General features: G+C 33.2%; 1 protein-coding gene across 1 annotated transcript in view; it reads left to right on the top strand.

Moving 5' to 3' along the window:
• LOC134258955 (transmembrane protein 98-like) overlaps positions 1-16,953 on the top strand; it is a 19,836-nt gene extending 2,883 nt beyond the window's left edge. Inside the window, 6 exon segments of the mRNA XM_062741547.1 lie at positions 9,210-9,395; positions 10,828-10,890; positions 10,892-10,952; positions 11,823-12,034; positions 14,754-14,874; positions 15,582-16,953. Of these exon segments, the coding sequence (XP_062597531.1) occupies positions 9,259-9,395; positions 10,828-10,890; positions 10,892-10,952; positions 11,823-12,034; positions 14,754-14,874; positions 15,582-15,704 (717 nt within the window). The 5' untranslated portion in view covers positions 9,210-9,258 and the 3' untranslated portion in view covers positions 15,705-16,953.
• The last annotated feature ends 679 nt before the right edge of the window (positions 16,954-17,632 follow it).

Raw genomic sequence — 17,632 nt, 5'->3', positions numbered from 1 at the left:
GGTTTAACATTCCTCTGAGAGTGAGCCAAGAATCCTACATATTTGCAGACTTGTCGAAATTTTTTAATAACTGTCAGACATTTGGTCTGACAAAATCGAGTGTTCTGTCGGACCAGTCAAACTTTTGTCAGACCAGATACTTGTACCTTTATTTTGAAGCTGAAAAAGTCATATGAATAACAGCACCAAAATGTACTTAATTATTATTTTTAATAGCCTTCAATCTAACAAGTTTCCTTTCTTGGGATAGAGAGTCTTTAACATAGACATAAATGACAAGTTTTATGACTTTGCTACAACAAATTTACTTAGATATCGTCAACATGCTGCGTACGTGGCCATTTTTTCTGGGTTTGTGACCTTCAATTATGCATCCCCATCCCGACCTTTATTAAATTTGCATTACGCTCAATTTCTTTCAAATGGTCATCTGGACCAACGTTTTCTTAAATGTTATCGGTCCAGACAAATTTTTAACGGCCTTGCTGACAGGACCGACGGATTTCGACAAGTCTGTATTTGTTGCGTTTTTATTAAGTAAAACTATCTCTGTTAACCTTTAAATGTTAAAACTACTTAATTATAAATAATTAATCATCAAACTTCTGCCAGAGTTGGTTTGTATTATATTGAGTGCAGAGACGCAGAGGACTATGAGTAGTTCGCGTATACATTTAGTTATGTAAAATCCTGTAATGTTGCATGCATTAAAATGTTCAATGTCACTGGGATATATTAATAAATTAACAGATAAATATACGATATTTTAATAACAGATAAAGCATTTCAGTTTCTAATTGTTTTATAAAAGAACCAATTCGTTTGCAGAAGATTTTTGCGTGATAATTTGCATGAAGACGTTTATGCACAGGGGTGTGCAAGTACAAAAAATAGTAAGTAGCCGGTCGGGCTAGTGGCAGTAACAAAGTTACTAGCACGAGGTTGTCAATCACTATAGCCCATTTACTACCTAAAACAATACATGTATAAGTATAATATAGAGGTAAAAACATCTAAGTTGAAATAAATAAAACAAAGAATGGTTTGCGCTTTGTTATTGTTAGGTACTTCTCCATATTTTTATTGACTATACTCTATAGCTGACAATAGCAACACACAATGCATATGGGAAAATGTATTAATTTTAAAAGATTATGATTTTACAATAAAGTAAATATATGTTTACTTTCGTTTTGGATTTGCTAGACTGACGGGCTAACGCAGTATAGATTTACAATAGCCTCTAAATCTGGTAGCCCTGGGCATCGGCCAATGGTAATTGCACACCCCTGATGCATAAAATTATCACGCAAGCCAATCGATTAATCATCGTCATGAAATCAATCGCCCTGCACAGGTTTTTTAACCTGTGCCTATCATTGAACCAGTACATTGATGAGGAAATAAAGTACATTGACTATTTGTAATTTTATCTCGGACAAAGACATAAGAAGTGTAAATATTTTGAAATACACATTCAAAAATGTGATTCAAATCCACAAATGTTGATGGTCTTGCATTATGAACACTTATATAAGGGGGAAGCGAATGAATTATTATCCTGGAGATAATGTTTTACTCCAAGGTTTAAATCTTACTTGAAAATCTATGTTATGGCCAGGTTGACTACTGATTCTTATAAATTCTATGGTCCACATCAACATTTTCAGTTGCCCACAAATTAATATACATCTCAGAAAAATGTACCTATTCAATTGGTTGAGGTTTTAACATGTTTAAATAAACAGATTCTAATATATCAACATTGAATGTCATTCTGATATGAAGTTGCTAAGTTGTCTTTAATTTAAAAGACGCACAAATAAATTAAGGTCCTGACATAATATACAAAATGACACAACTTTACTGTACAAGAACGTCTGGAGAAGAATATATAGAGCCTTTATTATTTGGTTTCAGACTAGGAATAGACATACAGCTTGATTAAACTGAAATGCGTAGTCCTGATCATGTCTATAAATGAAAGCTTTAATCAAATGTTAAATGTTTTTTTATGATGTCCAGAAAAAACCTGTTTGATGTGACATACCATTTCAGATGCTATAACAAATTAAATTTAAATTAGAGTTAATGTAAACCTTTTCAGGCAGGTTTGTTTGCTTAAAGAGGGATCAAATATTTCATCTGATTTTGTGTTTTTCACCATGGAGAATATTACGTAACATATCGGCTTTTCATTGCCGGAATATTATTGAAAGGAAATTTAGCCATTGGACTTGCCGCATTATTTTTCAATAATTATGATGCTGCGATAAGAACAGACTCTATTATAGTCCCCATTATTTTCTGGGTAAAATCTGTGAGTTTCACGTGTCCCAACCTTGGGATGGATTTTTTTTTCTCTTGACTTCATGCAATAGTTGGGACGCTAAAAAAGCCAAAACCTCCAATCTTGTTTTGATGATCTCATTGATTCCTGTCAATGTGGCCATGCGATAGTGGTGTACCCTTTGTCTTTTTTCGCTTGACGTCCTCCAGATAAGCTAATTTAAATGCACTCTGTTGACAAGTCCATTGGGTAGGACGAGTTTTTTACAGACTTTGACACCCTTTAATGCGCGCTCAATTAGCTTCAATAAATGACGTGCATGATTCGATGACTTCAACGTGTGTACCTGTTTAATTAACCAGGTAATGGATTATTCGAAGGAGATATTTTTTATGATTTGTAAGAATTTATATATTTAATGATATTGATATTTATGATTTTTTGATTAATATTTAAATATTTAAATTTTATTCTTGATTAAGATCAGCATTGAACACATGTTCATTTGTTGTATGAACACAAAAGAGGTTCTTTTTATTTTTGTTTAGCTAATGAGCAAAATTCAGTTTAAACGTTCACATATAATTGTAATTTTGAAAATAACTAGAGGTTCTAAGATGTATTTATAAATATGATTATCTATTCATTATTTTTTCTCAAAAACATTTGTGTTAAGTTTATGAAAACATGGTTTCTGATTGGTTAATGTTCATTTTAATAATTTGTAACTTACAATGCTTAATTCAATAAATATACACCTTATGAATTATTTAAATTTAGTAACAAAATATTAGCTCACCTGAGTTGAAAGATGAAGTATTGAAGTAAGCTTTTCTGATTAACCATTGTCTGTTGTCTGTCTGTCTGTCCATCCATCTGTAAATTTTCAATTTCTCAAGAACCACCAGGACAATTTTAACCAAACTTTCCACATACTTGTATGAAGGGAAGTTAAATTTAAGGGTCAATTCCTATGACACGGGGAGATAATCAAGAAAAGACAAAAATAGAGTTGGATTATTAAAAAATCTTCTCAAGAACCGCACTGGGCAAAAAAACTAAACAATTGAGCTTTTGTGGAAGCATCCTGGGATAGTGACTAGTGTAGATTCTAAATTCTAAATTATTAAAATTATGACCCCCCAGTGTAGGACAGGGCCACACTAGGGAATCCAAGTTTTACAATGAAATATTGAGGAAAAATCTGATGATGAAGAACCACTGGACCAGAAAAGCGGAAACTTATGTGGATGAGTGACAGTCACACTGATGGTCTTCTTATCATTTGTTTGACTTTGTTCCCCATTTCTTGTACTGTGGCTATTATAGCAGTAAACAACAGAGTGAAAATTTATGTGTAGAACAAAATTGAAAACGAAAAAAAACTAGTGCTAATTGTAACGGGAACCGTTACAGATGTTCCCCAAACGCTCCCCAACTTCATTTTGGTGCCATATTCCCTGTAAGTTTCATTAAATAAGACAAACTCTGTGCATTTTTGACTTTAACAACGTTTACCGAGAAGGATACCAATTACCAAAGGATACCAATTATATTCAAACTGTAGCATTGCACCCGTGCGCATGTGAATGCATGTGCGTTATGACCATATCATCTTGTCTACACTATCTATATATTTTGATATACTATATATTAAAGCATTCAGTCGAAAAGTATTAAAAATTACTCATTCAAGTGTATTTTTAGTTCCAAATGCATGCACGTCATGCACGTGCATGATGGCCGTACCTTCTTTTAGGAGTCCCTTATAACTATCTATGTTCTAAATCTCATCCTGTTTGGTTGAAAAACAAGGGAGTTATAGCCATTTCAAGTTTCAGCCAATCAGATTGCAGCACACGTGCATGCGCGTGATTTCATGAATTTTTTCTATATCATATTGTAGGATATCCTAATGCATGTCTATGCTTTAAATTTCAAAGCATTTCGTCAAAAAAACAAGGGAGATATAGCCATTTAAAGTTTCAGCCAATCAGATTGCAGCACGCGCGCTTGCGCATGCTTTCATGAAAATTTTTATTTATCAGGCTGTAGATCTTCATAATGTAGGACTATGTTCAAAATTTCAAAGGATTATGACAAAAAACAAGAAAGATATTGAGACTTAAGTTTCAGCCAATCAGAGCGAAGCGCACGTGCATGTGCGTGAGATCTTGCTATTTTGACCATGTCATCTTGTCTATACTAATAATGTATCCTTACATTATGAGTTTCTAAAAAAATCATCAAGAAATAGAAATGTTATGTCATCATCAATAAAATTGGTTATTTCACATGTTGCACGTGTGCGCTCTTTCCAGCACATGTGCATGTACGTGCTTTCATGAAAATTCTTATATATCAGGCTGTAGACCTTTATAATGTGTAACTAAACATCAAAATTTCAAAGGATTATGACGTAAAACAAGAAAGATATTGAGACTTTAGTTTCAGCCAATCAGAGCAAAGCGCACGTGCATGCGCGTGAGATCTTGCTATTTTGACCATGTCATCTTGTCTATACTACTAATATATTTTTACATTATGAGTTTTAAGAATTTTCATCAAAAAATAGAAAAGTTACAGCAATATCCATTATATTGGTCATTTTACGTGTTGCACGTGCGCGCTCTTGCAAGCACGTGCGCGCAAAATGACCTTCGTTTGGCAACTCTACATAACATGCCTACTGACCCTAAAAAGGTTTCACCTAAGTCAGATGTGTTGTTTACAAGATCACTCGTGGACAAAATTTTCCCAGGAAGAAGAAAAATAATAATAATAATAATAATAATAATAATAATAAGAAACAGAGTAAAAACAATATGTTCCCCAACTTCGTTTGGGGAACATAATTACAAAGCCACAAAGCAATAAAATAAGGATTTAGAATTTGTTCAGAGCAGAAAAGGAGACTTAGTTCAAATAGCAGTTCATCTGTTTCTGGTCCCCTACCAAACAAACAAAATAATTTACATGATTATATAAAATGGTAAAGTTTGGAGGAAAATTGTATTTGACAGATTTAAAAAGGGGAGGGAAGGGGAGGGGTACTACATTGTACAAATAACAATTAGCAGGTGTCATTAATTAATGGTAACATTTCATCCAAGGTTCATGATGTTAGTAGGTGAGGGATCTGAAACTTAACAATAGCAGGTGCTTGATAGATGACTAGCTAAAAGGCATTTGAAATTGTCATGTGTTCTAGGGTTCTAATTCAGCAGGGTTTTTTTTCATACTTTACCCTTTCCAAAGGGCACATTAGACAATAAGAAGAATTGTGCAATACATCGTATAGCTATTATAGTCTGCCATATCTTCTATTAATCTTGTAAATATATGCATAAGATTCCAGTGCAACTTGTATTAATTACAGACAAGGTGTTAATTAATTGGAGCATCTTAATTGGTGTATAAAAGCTTGCATGCTTTTTAATATGTCTTGTTTAATTATGATAGCTGTGATATATTTATGTGTGAACCCACTGCGGGTTTGCAAATTTATATCAAAAGTACATCTGATGTTATGTGTTATTTCAGGTGTCTTCTGTCCTTAATGAACTTGCTAATTAAAAACATGTTAAATGCATGGATTCTCTGAAATAAAAGGGTAGTCAGTGAAGTTATTTAAGATTATGGGTTTAAAGTCTTTTTTTATTTTCTTTCTGTCTCACTGATCACAATTATTTTTTGTCCTATCCATCTTAGATCTAACAAAAAAAGGGGGAAAAAAATCTGTTATCAGTTGCAGGATTGATTCACCCTTGATCTCCCAAAACTAATTGCATTGCAAATCTTCACCTGTACTGTTTACTTCCATTACATATACATAATGAGCTACTTTTACTTTGGCCAATCCTCCATACTACCCCACCCCCTTTCTCCATTGATAAGCCCTTCCCCCGGCCTATCTGCATGTGTATATTTTACTTCATTATTCAAGTGCTTCCAATATTTCTTATTCCCCTTTCCAATTTGAATTTAATTTATATCATTTTATTTAAAAAAAAAACATTTTTAAGCTGCTTGGTTGATCTTTATTATATAGAAGTAGAAGTTTTTTTTTAGATCCCCCTCCAAAAAAGGGCATGTTTTGCATGCTTTAACATGTATAATAGGTACATGCAGTCTATGTAAATAAAAAGATGCAAAAAGATGGTTAAGAAATTACAATGTTTTGTGCAAGGTCACATTTTTATGAGGTTCATATGGTAAACTTGTATGCTGCTGTTTAATGTAAATTTCTTTTAAATAAATAGATCAACACACTTGTCCTTAATATACAGGAACATGATTCAAAGCCATTAAACCTCTGTTGTTAATGTCTGTCAATGTTTTACTTGAAGCAGTTGTGTTTTGATATTAGGGGAGAAAGATTTCTGCTTGTAAGGATGAAAACAGAGGTTTAACATGAATTTTTCTCAGGTTTGAATTAAACATCTTCATTTCATAACTTAATAATATATTTTGTTTTTTAGCTTACCTGAGCAAAAGGCTCAAGTGAGCTTTTTTAGCTTACCTGAGCAAAAGGTAAAACTTTTCTGATTAAAATTTGTCCTTTGTCTTTGGTCAGTTTGTTGATTGTCATAAACTTTTGAATTTCACATTTTCAATTTATATACCATGTATACATGATATATTTCTCCAGAACCATTGGGCCATTTTTAACCAAACTTCCTTAGAGTATCAAATGCAGGACCACACCCATTCTTCCTAGGGGACATAAATTGATAAATCAGAAAAAGTGAAAATTAGGTGGAGGTCATTAAAAAAAAATTTCTTTACAATCATGAACGGGGAAAATTCGATGGTGCCACTAGTCTACAAGTTTTGCATAGGGATACTAGCATCTTCAGGCAGTGGACGTGGATTCTAAATTGTTTAAATCATGACCTCAATAAGGCTCAGGGGTAGTAAGGGATGACAATGGCAAAGAAAAGTATTACTGTAGAAAAATCTTTTAAATGTTATTTTTTAAAGTCACGTTCTATATAGGTCCTATTTATTATGTAAAATTCAGGCAATTGCAGAGCAATCATTACTCTGACAGATTGAAATTTAACTTATTTCCTGGAAATTCACAAAACAGTTTTAATGTATTCAATTTTTACACCAATTTTAGGAAAATTAATCCTACTTTACATAATATCATTATAATACACTGCGATGTGAAACACAGACATGTATGATATGCAAAGTTTATGCAAATTATCCTGACGAAAATGTGTCGAATCCGTCACCTTTCTCCTTGTAACTTGTCAAAGTGATTCATTAAGGACGAACATGAATATAAATTTTGCTTGTCACTTTAATTCAACATAGCCTTTTTTTGTTCTGAACATTTGATGCATATTCAGATAACGGTCTTCAGGTGATTTCCTGTTGTGTGTGATTTGAGGAACAAGTTGTCTTCATTTTGAGCAACTTGGTCAATATTCCTAGTTCTCAGATTGTCATTGGGTTTTGATAATTGGAGAACTTATGATTTTACCATTTAAGATGCTGACATTAAGTTTGTGTGATTATGGATTATAGAATTTAATATATTTTTTCTCTCGAGTGATTTTGATAATTTGGATATTCAACAATATTTCATTGCATGGATTGGATGTCAAAACATTTTCTAGATATTCAATGACCAACAGTATTTAAGGAGGCTTGAAAGGTATAATTTTGTAATATTTTTATCTCCAGACTAAAAAGAATAACAATTTGTAGTCTCGGTTGTCGGTCATATGAACATGATGAAGCAACATATTGTTTAAGGATGCCCAATGGGTTGGTGATAATGATTTTTTTTACCTCCATATCAAGAAGAGTTTTAATCTAATTGGTTAAAGGTCATAAAAGCCATATTAATTTTGTTTTCTTGTTTTGTTAAAAGTTTCTGTACATGCATGCTAAACATGGTAAAGTGAAGAAGAAACATTATACTCTTAAATGAATTTGGGTGGGTGAGCTGAGCCAATTTCATGAACGCCTACCTGCCTAATGAAAGATAAAAAAAATCAATTCATGTTTCACAAATTTTGTTAAATTATTAATTCATGTAGAATGCTTATCATCAATTGCATACAGAATTGACAATATCTGTCTGAATACTGCAATTATATTGAAATTGATCCTGATGCAACAAAATGGCATAACTGACGTATAGAGCAATACTCATGATATTTATATGCAGTCATGTAATTTCTGACTCAATTTTGACTTGATAATACTAAAACAATCTGTTATTTCTGCTAACTTCCATGTTTATACATTTTCAATTATCTCTTGAGTATTGTTAACAAGCTTTAATTGTGTGTGAGAAATAACTGCGAGTTTCAAAACCAACTTTAAATCACAAATATTAATTGCAGCAAACCAATCATTTTGCTTTATAGAGAATCATTCCGCAGTGGTGAAAATTACTTGCAGGAAATTGATTTCAAACTGATGAATTGCGAATAAAAGATGACTTGAGTGATAGTTGGTTTTCAGTTGATTTAAAAATGTATATGTATGATATAGCAGGTAATTTAAATCTACAGTTAATACAGTCACATACAGTAAACATATTAAAATTTCTGATCACACAAAAGTGATTTTTATTATTTTTTACCCTATTAATTATTTTTTTTTGCCAAAAAAAAATTAATAAATAGTTCCTTCTTTAAGGCACTGCCTTATGCTTAAAGGATGCAAAAACGACCTTTCAGTGCAAAAAAAATCTGTGTTTTGATTTTTCTTTTAAATAGGGATGAAATTAAACCTTTATTAGACATATCATGGAAAATTGCTCCATATTTCAAACACAAATATAATCATGATAAGTGTACACAATGCTTTTACTAATTTTACTCTTTTCTGATGGTTCTGTTCCATTTTAGTTAAAAAATGAAATAAATCATAGCCATTTTATTTTATCCTGTAGGTCTGTTTAGAAATGTGACAATGGTAGACATCCAAGAGGCCCCATAGCCATGGAACTGGTGGTTGCCATAGCAATAGGAGTCCTGTCTACCGTTTTTATAGCTTCCGTTGTTGCCTTGGTGTTCGTGTGTCGACAGAAATGTAAGAAAGAGTCGGATCTCATCACTCAACAGCACCGAGAGACCAGGTAAATTATTATACCTCTGTGAATTATTTAAAGGATAGATATATTTAGTTTACTGTTAATTATTTACAGGCCAGATATTTATGCCTCCTTTCAAAGAGGGAAGGGCTGCTGTAGGTCTGTCTGTTGGTCTATCATCAGTTTCCTTTCAATTTCCTGGCAGAGGTTGCACATATTGAAATATGGTATACAGATTTATCATAAGAATATCTAGGTCAAGTTCTGTTTTGAAAACAATCAAATCTTTTTGACCCCCGCTTTATGCTCTTTTGGAGAGGGGGGTTAGTAAAAATTCCAATTATTTGTGTGTCTCTCCGTTGTCTTCTTCTTCCAGCTGGCTGTCTGTTACAAATGTGTCCGTCCGAAACAAATTTTCGTCACAGTTTTCTCAGCAACTACTCAACGTAGATGCTTGAAATTTTGTCTTTTCTGAGGCATACCATATGGTGGGATACATTTTTGCTCAAAAAATGTCAACTTCCTGTTTGTCTGTGCATCTGTCCGTTTCATACATGACAAATTTTCATAGCAGTTTTCTTATTAGCTATTCATAGCAGATGCTTGAAATTTAATTACCGACTTTGTTGGGGCATGCCATATGGTGGGTGTAATTTTGATATGAATCTGATGTCAACTTCATCTGCCTGTAATTGAACTTGTGTAAACAGTATATTAACATGATAGTGCTTATTTGCATCAGAGCGGGGGTATTACTAGTGAGCATTGGCTCACAGATTTCTTGTTTGACAGAGTTATGCCCCATGTACTTAAAAAAATTTCAGTTATTTGCAGTTTCCATTCATTTTCTTTGCAGAGGTTGCACATATTGAAATGAATATTAGTACATGTACACAGATTTTTCAGCTGAATATCTACGTTAAGTTCTGTTTTGGGTAGGATTGCACCATTTTTATTAGAGTTATGCCCTTTTGAGTTAGAAAAATTCCATTTATTTGCAGTTTCTGTTCATTTTCTTTGCAACGGTTGCAGATATAGAAATGAAATTTAGTATACAGATTTTTCACGTGCACATGTATATCTAGGTCAAGTTCTGTTTTGGGTAGGATCGCACCCTTTTTGTTAGAGTTATGCCTCTTGGACTTAAAAAAATTCCACTTATTTGCAGTTTCCGTTCATTTTCTTTGCAATGGTTGCACATATTGAAATGAAATTTAGCATACAGCTTACAGCTGAATATCTAGGTCAAGTTATGTTTTGGTTAGAATCGCACCATTTTAGACAGAGTTATGCCCTTTTGGACTTAGAAAAAAATCCAATTTGGGGGGAGGGGGGCATAAGTGTTTTACAAACATCTCTTGTTTTAGTTTACTGGACAGTAAATTATTTTACAGACCAGATGTTTTTTTTTATTTTACAATACTGTAAATTATTTACAGGCCAGATATTTTTAGTTTTACTGTAAATTATTTTACAGGCCAGATGTCCAGTTAATAGAAGAGGACACACAGAGACCGGTAACTGCTGGTGTGGAGCTCCGGATGTCCAGATGAAAAACTGGATCAGATTCTGACAGAACAGCTGGTCGGATATGACGATGTAATATATCTATATATGTATATTCATTTGTGAATTTAAGGTCATACTTAACGTAGTTTGAACTTTATTGGGTTCTTCCGTAGAGTTGAAGAGTTCCACTAAATGAAGGACATGTGTGCAATATTTTTAAAGTCTATAAATGGATTTGTACTCCTCTTCTAAAACAATTTTTGATGAAAAAAAATCTGGAATTTATGATTTGTAATTTTGGTACATTTTTCTTTGATTAATGCAAAAAATTTAAAATTTGATATATTTTCAAAACCCCTGGTAAGGCACTGAGTCCCCTGTCTGAGGAGTGTGTTGTGTGTAATTATAAGTTTAAAACAAAGTGCCAAATTATCAGTAGAATTATTATATATATGCATAACATTAAAATTTTTTTTGTTTTGAATGAGTACATTAAGATCATTTGATGATTTGAAAACTAAAATTTAAAGCAACTTTCTTTTATCACATACACATTAACATGATTAATTGTGTTTATTTTCAACAGCAACATTATCATTTATTCATTGGCAAAATGCATTGATTTCTTTGCAAATGTTGAATTTCACATATTTTATATCAAAATGGAAATGTGAAATCAAATCAGTCTGCAATAAATTCATGCAATATATAGAATGAAATTAAACAAAAAAGTGCATAAATCCCCGGAAAACACCATGTATAAATGTTGTAAATGTATTTATTAACTAATATTTAGCAGTGTATTCTTTTTGGCACCTACACAGAAATCAACATCCACTAATTCAAGTACAACGCTAAATGTCACACACGTAGATATAAATAAAATATAATACATTTACAAGAAAAAGTATTAATCGATATATGAAACACTGAAAATATAATTTTTTGGCATAATTTCGTTACAGAGGTTTAGTGCCTCACTGTCTCTCCGTCCTGAAGACGTGTAAATACCTGACGGAACAGCTGGTCGGCATGACGATGGGGAATTCCCAGACGATTCACACACAGGAGCTGTTGACGGAGGTGGTGACCGTCGCTAAGAGGATCAGTCCCCGCGTCGACGAAGTCGTCGTAGCCATGTATCCACCACTGGACCCACGTCTCTTAGAGGCCAGGTGTGTATGAAATTTTATCTTAACTTGGTACAAAGCATCCTTAAGTAAAGAGAAGTTTAAATGGTTAGAATGAAGGGCTGAGTCCCCTTCCAAGGAGAGAGTGTGTGTTTACTGTTAAAGTTTAAAACAAAGTGCCAGGGATGGATAAGCAGAATTCATTATATATGTATTCATTATATATATATTAGGGCTGTGTATTGAGCCAAAAATTTCGATACGATACGATACAATATTTTTCAAAGCGATATGCGGTATATTGGATTCTAAATCAAATCCATCAGAAAAGGCTTATAATTCATTTTTATGCATAAATTTTATAACAATTAAGTTTTTAATTACCCATTTTAAAGTTCTTGCCTCACTGTCATTACATTTTTTTTATATTTCCGTACTGTTTAACGTCCCTCTCCAGAGTATTTCACTGATATGGAGACGTCACCATTGCTGGTGAAGGGCAGCAAATTTAGGCCTATGCTCGGCACTCAGGGCCATTGAGCAGGGAGGGATCTTTATCGTGCCACACCTACTGTGACACAGGGCCTCGGTTTATACGGTCTCATCCGAAGGACCGCCCCATTTAGTCGCCTTTTACGACAAGCAATGGGTACTGAGGACCTATTCTAACCCGGATCCCCACGGGACACTGTCATTACAAATAACACTTCAAATTAAAACTTTTAATGACAGTAAAATCAACATGTTCAAATAAATTTCTCTTTGTGTTTTGTAATAATTATAAAAACTGTGTTATTTCCTTACAAATTATATAATTATTTAACAGTTGTATTTCAAAAAAGTGAAATATAATCTTTGGTGATTGAAATTCCCATCTTTTTAACAGAATTAGAAGAAAAACTGTTTGTCCTATATTTTTCAGGAAAATAGTGTATTGTATTACAGGTGTACTGCCCTTTTTCTTGAATATCGATATATTGGTACAGCCCTAATATATATATGCATAACATGTACAATTTATTTTACGATAAAAACCCAGGGGAGTGAATATCACTTAACTGTAAGCATCAATTCATCATAAGCATGTTTTACTGTATCTGTATGTATTAATCTACTATGATTGGATGTCCTAACATACAATTAATATTTAGGAAATAACAATTTACTTCAAAGTTTCAAGAATTATAAGAAATCTGTTCTTATTTTTAGTCCTTGTCAGTAAAACAGATGTATTGTATTACAGGTGTACTGCCCTGGTGCTTTCTGTAAATCATCTAGTACTTATCAGTAAAACATCCAGTATTTTTCAGTAAAGTAGATGTATTGTATTACAGGTGCTTTCTGTTTATCATCTAGTACTTATCAGTAAAACATCCAGTATTTTTCAGTAAAATAGATGTATTGTATTACAGGTGTACTGCCCTGGTGCTTTCTGTTTATCATCTAGTACTTGTCAGTAAAATAGAAGTATTGTATTACAGGTGTACTGCCCTGGTGCTTTCTGTAAATCATCTAGTACTTGTCAGTAAAACATCCAGTATTTTTCAGTAAAATAGATGCATTGTATTACAGGTGCTTTCTGTTTATCATCTAGTACTTGTCAGTAAAACAGATGTATTGTATTACAGGTGTACTGCCCTGGTGCTTTCTGTAAATCATCTAGTACTTATCAGTAAAACAGATGTATTGTATTACAGGTGTCTTGTATTACAGGTGCTTTCTGTAAATCATCTAGTACTTGTCATTAAAACAGATGTATTGTATTACAGGTGCACAGCCCTGGTGCTTTCTGTTAATCATCTAGTACTTGTCAGTAAAACAGATGTATTGTATTACAGGTGTACTACCCTGGTGCTGTCTGTAAATCATCTAGTACTTGTCAGTAAAACATGCAGTCTTTATCACTAAAACAGATGTATTGTATTACAGGTGTACTGCCCTGGTGCTTTCTGTAAATCATCTAGTACTTATCAGTAAAACAGATGTATTGTATTACAGGTGTACTGCCCTGGTGCTCGCTGTAAATCATCTAGTACTTATCAGTAAAACAGATGTATTGTATTACAGGTGCACAGCCCTGGTGCTTTCTGTTAATCATCTAGTACTTGTCAGTAAAACAGATGTATTGTATTACAGGTGCTTTCTGTAAATCATTTAGTACTTATCAGTAAAACATCCAGTATTTTTCAGTAAAATAGATGCATTGTATTACAGGTGCTTTCTGTAAATCATCTAGTACTTATCAGTAAAACAGATGTATTGTATTACAGGTGTACTACCCTGGTGCTGTCTGTAAATCATCTAGTATTTGTCAGTAAAACAGATGTATTGTATTACAGGTGTACTGCCCTGGTGCTTTCTGTAAATCATCTAGTACTTATCAGTAAAACAGATGTATTGTATTACAGGTGTATTTTTTCAGTAAATCATCAGTATTGTCAGTAAAACAGATGTATTGTATTACAGGTGTACTGCCCTGGTGCTTTCTGTAAATCATCTAGTACTTATCAGTAAAACATCCAGTATTTTTCAGGAAAATAGATGTATTGTATTACAGGTGCTTTCTGTAAATCATCTAGTACTTATCAGTAAAACATCCAGTATTTTTCAGTAAAATAGATGTATTGTATTACAGGTGCTTTCTTTCTGTTAATCATCTAGTACTTACCTGTAAATCAGATGTATTGTATTACAGGTGTACAGTCCTGGTGCTTTCTGTTAATCATGTAATACTTGTCAGTAAAACAGATGTATTGTATTACAGGTGTACTGCCCTGGTGCTTTCTGTTAATCATCTAGTACTTGTCACTAAGCATGCTTGCCAATTGTCTGGAGAGATGGACTGGATCGACCAAAAAATGGCCGACGTTGAGGAACACCTCAGAGTAAGGCTTAGCTCCATGTGAAGTTGAAGTTTAAAATTAAGATGAAAGTCACTCTTGCTATTATTATCTATTTCATTAATTTTAAAATTTGTGTCTTTTTTCCTACAAATTCTATCAAAAGTCTGCTAGATTTGCTCCACCCAATTATTTCATTTATGATGTATATATCTTAATCATCAGTATCCTTGATTTAAAAATTTTTGAAGACCAGTCTTTTAAAATGTAATTTTGGCATTTAGTTAATATAAAAAGTATCTCAAACTTCAAGAGATAATGCACCCAGTAATACATACTACATAGATCATGCAATTGATACTGAATCTGACCTACTTTCATGATAGGTGGGTTATTTGACCTAAGATCATGATAGATGGGTCATCTGACTTACTTTCAGGATAAGTGGGTCATCTGACCTAATTAATTTCATGATAGATGGGTCATATGACTTACTTTAATGATACATGAAGGTGGGTCATTTGACCTAATTCCACGATAGGTGGAAGAGTTGAAAGTTTTAGAAAATTTTTCTTTCTCAAGTTTGTACGCTGTATAAACTCTATCCTCATCGAACTTGCAGGGATGAAGCATTTCAGGATAAAGACTATCAGTCATGTTTCAGGTGTGAAAAACCCTCTAATTTACAGGTATTGCAAGAAGCCATCCTCAGGATTTCTTTTTTGAGGTGTTGATTCACTTGTATTTTACAGGTATTAAGAGAAGCCAGCCTAACCCTGGAGATGTCTAAATGGATGGCGGAGAGCTTACCCGAGGAAGATGAGACAGCTACAGCAACCAGTTCTACACAACAGAATGAGTCATCGCAAGTCTAGCCATTCATCTCTGCAAAAATTTAGTTATTAAAAGACATGAGTCATCAACTCACCTCCCCCAAGTTTACGAGACAGATTGAGTCATCCCAAGTCTAGCCATTCTATTCCACAAAATTTAGTCAACACATATAGAAAATTGTGTCATCAAAAATCTAACTTACAACTCATCTTCCAAATATTCATTGTCCCATCTCATGAATTGGTCACAACCCTACTGATCCTACCCCTCCCCATGTCTACATCCATTCCTACTCCAGGCCTGGCCCCCATCTTTGCAAATGTATTTGGTGACAACTCTATCAAGAAATTTTTTTCATACAAAATTTAGTGTTAAGACTACAACAGAATGAAGTGAACATACTATTTCTATATGATTCTTATCTTCTGAACCAGTGAATACCTAATCCCTATGGTTCTGTTTCATTATTCCTTCCAGCAGTGAGTTTCTGTCAATTTTATTTCAAGTTTGGAGGTCTTTTTACAACCATATCAAATCAGAGGAAGTTTCTACTCAAAGAAGCAACAGTTTTTCACATAGTGGATGAAAGATGAGTCTCCAATAATCATCATATCAACTATTCAACATAAGATTAAGTTGTTGTGTGGGTAGAATAGTTAACTTGAGAAAGTAATTCAGTATTAATGATTGAAATACAAAGAAGAGATTTACAATTGATAAATGTATTGATGATGTCAAAACCCTACAAATCTACCAATACTCCTACGCAGATGTTTTACCAGAGAAATTGCAGCTAAGAATCAAAATAGAGTTTTGCAATTGCTGTTATATTTTACATTGATATAATTTGTGCAGTACTTTTAATGGCTTTGAAGTACTAAGTAAGATTTTTGGTCTCATCTTAAGTTTTTGTAATAAAAGGAACATTCCTTTCTAGTAAGCCTTTTTATTGCATTTTATTGTTATTATTTACCTAGAGAATATAGGTTACATTACCATATCACTGTTGAATACATATGATGTTTGCAATGCTAAGTTATTGTTGTTAACTGTATATTCTGCTTTTACACAACTCTACTTAATTAATGTTAAACTTTACAGACATTTACAGTTACAGCAATGGGCAAACTCAGCTTCAAAGTGTGTAACAGGCATAAAGACAATATTACATGAACTCTATCATTAACTTTTCTGGGGTGAAACTTTCATTGTTTTAAAGGGATTATGAAACCCAGGAATTCATGTCCAACACGAAATGTTAAATTCCATATATATACATAACTACGCAACATTTTTAGCTCTACTGGTCAGAGACCAGAAGAGCTACAAACAATTTTTCAAAATGCTACTCCTCCTACAGTTTTGGTCTGATTTCAATATAACTTGGCACACAAGTACACTACACTAAGATACATAATTCTGTGTATCGATTTTTGATTTCGATGAACGGTGTTGCTGTTGTTACTAAAAATAGAAATTTCTTTGAAATTCTTTCAAAATGCTACTCCTCCTACAGTTTTGGTTTAATTTCAATATAACTTGGCACACAAGTAGGCTACACTAAGATACATAATTCTGTGTATCGGTTTTTGGTTTCGATGAACGGTGTTGACGTTGTTACTAAAAATAGAAATTTCTGGAAATTCTTTCAAAATGCTACTCCTCCTACAGTTTTGGTCTGATTTCAATATAACTTGGCACACAAGTAGACTACACTAAGATACATAATTCTGTGTAATTTCAATGAACGGTGTTGCCGTTGTTACTATTTCTGTGAAATTCTTTCAAAATGCTACTCCTCCTACAGTTTTGGTCTGATTTCAGTATAACTTGGCACACAAGTAGGCTACACTAAGATACATAATTCTGTGTATCGGTTTTTGGTTTCGATGAACGGTGTTACTTGTTAGAATTTTCTGGAAATTCTTTCAAAATGCTACTCCTCCTACAGTTTTGGTCTGATTTCAAT

The sequence above is a fragment of the Saccostrea cucullata genome, unplaced genomic scaffold, assembly GCF_032062105.1.
Source record: "Saccostrea cucullata isolate Sc308-1 unplaced genomic scaffold, CSIRO_AGI_Scuc_v1 ctg2997, whole genome shotgun sequence".
NCBI lineage: Eukaryota > Metazoa > Mollusca > Bivalvia > Ostreida > Ostreidae > Saccostrea > Saccostrea cuccullata.
The sequence above is the reverse complement of the archived record's forward strand: the minus strand, read 5'-3'. Positions and strand labels throughout refer to the sequence as shown.